Source organism: Siphateles boraxobius, unplaced genomic scaffold (assembly GCF_051911475.1).
Source record: "Siphateles boraxobius isolate OS27281-9 unplaced genomic scaffold, OSU_SipBor_1 18, whole genome shotgun sequence".
NCBI classification, from domain to species: Eukaryota; Metazoa; Chordata; class Actinopteri; order Cypriniformes; family Leuciscidae; genus Siphateles; species Siphateles boraxobius.
This window is the reverse complement of record NW_027508788.1, coordinates 5,606,696-5,613,023: the sequence shown is the minus strand read 5'-3', so window position 1 is coordinate 5,613,023 and position 6,328 is coordinate 5,606,696. Positions and strand designations below refer to the sequence as shown.

General features: G+C 36.2%; 1 protein-coding gene across 1 annotated transcript; it reads right to left on the bottom strand.

Moving 5' to 3' along the window:
- Nucleotides 1-4,398: 4,398 nt before the first annotated feature.
- On the bottom strand, nt 4,399-5,334 carry LOC143740702 (olfactory receptor 6N2-like). The gene has a single exon (XM_077232699.1). The coding sequence runs from the start codon at nt 5,332-5,334 to the stop codon at nt 4,399-4,401; it is 936 nt and encodes a 311-aa protein (XP_077088814.1).
- Nucleotides 5,335-6,328: the final 994 nt, after the last annotated feature.

Genomic DNA, 6,328 nt, shown 5'->3' with positions numbered 1-6,328 from the left:
GAACATGCATTGGAGATTAATATTTTGTAAATAAAGTGGTAAACCACCCATGGACTACTATGAAGTCTTTACTGTCTTTCTGGGATTTGAAAGTGGTAGTTGCGTAGATTGTAAATGGAGGGACAGAAATCTCTCAGATTTCATCAAAAAAGATCTTAATTTGTGTTCCGAAGATGAGTGAAAGTCTTACGGGTTTGAAACGACATTCATATCATTCAATCATAAACATTTTCAAAGATTCAAGATTCAAAGGTTTTTATTTGTTACTCATACAAGATGCGCAGTGAAATGTTTTTGTGATGTACTGTACTTCTGTGCTCAATTGATGTAAAAAATAAAAAATACAATAAAATACAATAAATACAATACAATAAAGTTATAGCGGAAGTTATAATTGAGTTACTATTAAGTTATAATTAAATTATGGTTATGGCTATTTTACATGTGCAATAGTAATGCAGTCAATGTGCAATGGGTGTTACCAAGAGACTCTTCTTCCAGGAACATTCGGGGACAATAATATTTTTTTTCCCTTTTATTCTTATTTTAAAAAAAACATTCATTTCCTGCGTTTGAAGAAGGAAGAGACTTGCTATCTTTGAACAAGTTCCGTATAGCTGTTCTGATTTCCCTGCCATACCTGGACAGTCCAACGCCAGCCCAGTTCTGCGGTGAGGTAAAATTTAAACCTTGAGTTGTGAATATTACTCAGGTATGTTGATTGACATGAGAAAATATCTGATGTGAAATGTAATATTTATTATGAACTGCTGACTGAACTGGTTCTCACCTGAATATTCTGTTGGAGCTGTTGTTTATTTTATTTTGTTTGACTTGAGTATTCCTGCAGAAAGGAAAGACATTGAACATAAGCTTGAAGCTAAGTGAAGCTTTAATTCTGTGATTGTTTATTTTTCATTCATAAGTGATGTGAAACAAAAAAATATTTTTGGCACTTACAATAATTTTCTTTATTTTATTTTATTTAGAATAAATACATCTACAATCTCTGTCATCTTGGAGTAGGGGCATTCCTCCTGTCTTGTAGGCCGGTAAGTAGAAAAGGGGTTAATTCATTTTATTACACTCTAGGAAAGCTACCGTGTACACTTTAATTCCTGGAGTTGCCTCCTCACCATTCATTGCTAAAAAAAGCACAGTTGATCAAGACAGATTAAAACATACTTATTTATAATAAGTACAGGAGTTAATTGTCCTAGGAGTGGGGACTTAGATCCTGTCATTTCCCTAGGCGTCCAAGATATTCAGAATAGATACTTACCCCTACATTGTAGTGAAATTTCCCGCTACATGTACAAATGTTAAAGTTCAGTGGCTGGGTTAAAAATGTTGAAAGTGTATTAGAAGTTAAAAGTGTTCAGAGTGCAGAGTTCAAGGCTCTGATTGCCGCAGGGACAAAAACTGTTCCTCATCCTCTCTGTGCGTGTTTTATGACAGCGCAGGCGTCTGCCTGACCTGAGGGTTACAAACAGTTTATTGCAAGGGTGATGGGGGTACTTGATAATCCTTCTGGCCCTGTTAGTTGAGCGTGTAATGTATAAGTCATGCAGAGGAAGGAGTGTGATGCCCATGGTCTGCTCAGCGGTCCTCACCACTCTCTGCAGAGCTCGCCAGTCCCCACAGGAGCTGTTACCGTACCAGACAGATATGGCTCTAGTCAGTATGCTCTGTACAGCAGCATAGTAGAAGGAAATCAGGATCCGTTGGGAGACCCTGAATCTCCTGAGCTGTCTGAGGTGATAAAGGCGCTGTCTTGCCTTCCTCACCACAGTATCGTATGTACAGTCCATGATAAATCCTCGGAAATGTGCACTCCAAGGTATTTAAAACTGCTCACCCTCTCCTCTGGTGTCCCATCTATCAGGAGAGGGGTGTAGGTCCTGCGACGTTGTGGGCAGAAGTCCACCACCATCTCCTTGGTCTTCTACCCATTAAGCAGTAGGCTGTTGTCCTTGCACCACGTTGTCAGGTCTGACACCTCCTGTAGATAGGCCCGCTCGTCGTTGTTAGTGATCGGGCCCACCACAACCGCGTCGTCCACAAATTTTATGATGGTGTTGGAGTTGTGCCTGGCGGTACAGTCGTGGGTATACAGAGAGTACAGCAAAAGACTCAGCACACAGCCCTGAGGGACACCAGTGTTGAGGACGAGAGGGGGTGATGTGTGCCCTCCTGCTCTGACAACCTGAGGCCTGGCAGTTAGGAAGTCCAGGATCCAGGCACACATTGATGGATTCAGACCCAGGTCATACAGCTTAGTAGCCAGCCTGCTGGGGACTACAGTATTGAAAGCTGAACTGTAGTCTATAAACAGCAGTCTGACATAGCCCCCTCCTGCGATGTCAAGGTGGGAGAGGGTGGCGTGCATGACCTGGGAGATGGCGTCGTCTGTGGATCTGTTGGAGCGGTAGGCGAACTGCAATGGATCTATGGTGCTTTGAAGAGAGGAGCAGATGTAATTCTTTATCAACCTCTCAAAGCACTTTACAAAGTGTTCCAAAGATGAGTGAAAGTCTTACGGGTTTGAAACGACATGAGGGTGAGTAATTAATAAAATAATTAAAATTTTTGGTTGAACTAAAACTTTAACAGCAGGTTTAATGACTTATTAAGGTGACCACATTGTAATTCAGTACAGCACTGCTTTGGTGTAACTTTTACGTAATTTAATACTGTTGATGTTGTCACAGTGCATGCCCAACTGAAAATTATTTATTCTTTTAAGGTTGGAACTAACATGGTGCATTACCTGAATAGTGAGACAAGCCAGGATCCACGTGACTTACTGCTTGAGGACAAAGAGAACTTGCATCTATTCAGTGTGGAGGCAAACTTTAATATATCTGGAGGAGTTCCTTCAACACATTGCTGCCTCATTAAGAACTTTGATCATCATCATTAGGTCCAGTAGTCAACATGTATTTGTAGTTTTATAACTTACGGTATGTTTACAACAACACAACAATGCATACAGTGAGTGTACAGTGAATACTTTTTAATAGTTATGTTTATTTCTTGAAGGATTTAATGTTATGAATTTGTGTATTTTGTCCATATTTGTATAGCTTTCGAATGTAATGTTTTAAATTTAGTGTTCATTTAGAATTTTTTTGTGCTGTATGTATACATTTGATGTATTTGTACTCTTGTGTACATTTTTGTGTAGGTTTTAAATATAGGTTTTGAATGTGTAATGTTTGTACAGTTTTGCATAGGTTTTGAATTGATTATGTTATGTGTTGTTTTGTATTGTGTATTTTGAATTTATGTACACAATTATGTATTTACATTAAATGCTAGACTCCCCAAAGTATAGTTTGTAATTTAAAAATATATTTGCATAAAAACATATGTATTGTTTCATACAAATAAATAATCTGAATTTGAAAACAGTGCATTTTATTTATTAAAATAGTGTCATAAATAAAAATGAATATTTAACTAAACTGGGTTATTTTAACCCAACTGGCGTTTAACCCAGTGCATTGGGTTAAAATAACCCACAGTTGGGAAGGTGCTATACCACCCCATAGTTGGGTTATTTTAAATTAGTAATTAATTCAATAACTTGCTTTGCCACTGCTTTAAGGTTCTTCTGAGATTTGTACTAGTTTGGTAATCTAAGTATTTAAGTTAGGGGATTCAATGGAGTCAAATCTTAATTCTCATCTCTTCTTTATGAATTGATCGATTGACTCATTTGTGTTTAATTAGTCATTCCAAAGAAAAAATTAGCTTTTATCAGTTTGAAATAACTTGCTCTGCATTTGAAGTTTTGGAGACGCCATTACGGTCATACATTTTTAACCAACAGCAAAACAGTCATTTAGACAATAGGCATTGCTTTGGGTCATTGTTGCAGGCATGGAGCTCATTGTACCTAGTGCAGCCTCAATAGACCTGCATTCTGTGTCCTAAGCAAAGACTAAAATGAATTATGAGGCAACCTTTATACTGCAAAATTCTCGCACATGTGCATTATTACTTTTGGGTTGCTTAAAAGATAGCTCACCAAAAAAAAAAAAATTCTGTCCTCATTCACCTCATGTTACAAACATGTATGCATACATAAAATAAGATATTTTGAAGAATGTTGGTAACAAAACAATTTCGGTTCCCTTTGACTTCCATTGTATAGACAAAAAAATACAGTGTTGTTATATGATCGTATTGATGTATTTGAATCAAATGCAATTCACAGCTTGCTTAGGCTTTGTGGATTCAAAACAGTTTCATTTTATTTTTTACAGTTTGTACATACATACATCACACCAGAAATATGCTTGTTAAAAACAAATTCTTAAAGTTTGACATAATTAGTAAAAAAATTTTGTTTTGACTGTATCAGTTTTTGTACATAATTTAGTTGTGGACCTTTTATGAAACAACACATGTTTTTGCTGCAACACATGAAGTAAAAACTCTTTTGCGCACTGCTCTAATATTTAATCCATAAATTAGAGGACTAAAAATAGGTGGAACTATAACCAGTTCTAAGGCCAAAAAATTACGCAGACTCTCTGGAATGTCATTTGAACTGTATCTGTTATACATGAAATCAAAAAGGAGAGCAAAAGTGAAATTTATCAGCGATAATATGTGTGGCAGACACGTTTGCCAGAATTTCCTTCTGTTTTCTAAAGATGCTTTACATGCAGAGATTAGTTGTACATAGGACACTATGATGAAAACTATAAAGCTAAAAAATGTGACTGTAATGGCATATCCAAATACATTATTTACAACAGATGATACACAAGACAGCTTTACAATTGACCAGTTGTCACAATATAATTTGTCAATGTGATATTTACAAACAGACCTCAAGTTTGCTAACAGGGCGGCTATAACACTAAAGCAGTTGGGTACAATCCAAGAAAACAGAATTAATTTGACACAGGTGTTTTTAGTTAATTTGGAATGATAGTCTAAAGGTTTGCAGATGGCTACATATCTATCATAAGACATCACTGTTAATATTGTGATCTCAGAAAGTAAAGAGCTGTAGATAACATAGGTTTGCAGAGCACACATATGGAAGGAGATCACATATGAATCCAATATTAAATCAGACATCATTTTAGGGTAGAATCCTGAGGCTCCATAAACCCCATTTACACACAGATGAGACAAGAAAATGTACATCGGTTCATGAAGTGCTTTCTCCATGATAATGACAACAGCAACAACAATATTTATAAACAATATAAAGAGATATAAGAGAAGAAAACAAATAAAATATACATGCCTATATGATTTAGTCTCTTTTGGCACCATAAGAGTCAGTATCAAATGATAAGACATGTTATCCATCATGTTAGTCAAGCAATGTCATGGATAGTCCTTTAAATCACATGAAACAAACAAGTATCATGCAAAACAACCTAATACAAGACAATATTAGTCAATGGTCAGTAAATGAATAACTAAAGCAGACGTTTAATTAAGCATTGTTGCTTAAGGAAATAAAGCAGTCAGAAAAAAAAGCAAAATGAACACAGTTTCCACAAATGTGTTTGCAACTGAAAGTGATGAGGTCTCTAGCTTGGTTTTATAGTTAGTGATTTCTCATTAGGGAAATCTCTGAGAGATGTTTTAACATTTCTTGCATGGGACTAATTATGCGTTCAAGCACAACACTTTGCATCTTGATTTGTTAAAATAAATGTCAAAATAAAATAAATGTAAATTTTAGTAACAATACCTGCGTAAACAGACCCACATTTAATAGGTTAGGTACACCCCATATTTAAAGGATTTTTTTGTAATCTTACTAAATGAAACCATGCTTCTCACTTATAGCTCTCAAAATGTCATGTTAGGGCTGTGCGACATTGACAAAACTGATATTTCAACATTTTCTGGGATTTTATCGATAATAATAATTAGATGATATTTTGCAGAGTGCTTTTATTGTGTTGGTACCTCTGCAAGTTTAGGACTGTCGTGGACAGCTGACTCCTAAAGTTTTGGATATTCTTCATATTCTATATGGTGGTCAGTTTACAGCAGTGACAGAAATCCTCTTTTCCAATAAGATTAATTTGTCAAATTCCTGCATTAAATCAAATTCTATTGGAATAATAAGACACAAATAGGGCTGTTAACAATCAAATGAAATCAGTATCAACAAAATTGATATTTGCAATGCAGAGGAAACGTCTCAGGTTACGTATGTAACCCTGGTTCCCTGATAGGGAACGAGACGCTGCGTTTGAGACACGGTGGGAACGTTCTGCGTGATTACGTCGTGAAGCACGTGTAAAATCAGTCCAATGGAAGCCCGCTACGACATAGGTGACGTCAT

Coding starts and splice junctions, on each gene's coding strand:
- LOC143740702 (XM_077232699.1), bottom strand. CDS start 5,334: ATGGATAACATGTCTTATCATTTGATACTGACTCTTATGGTGCCAAAA.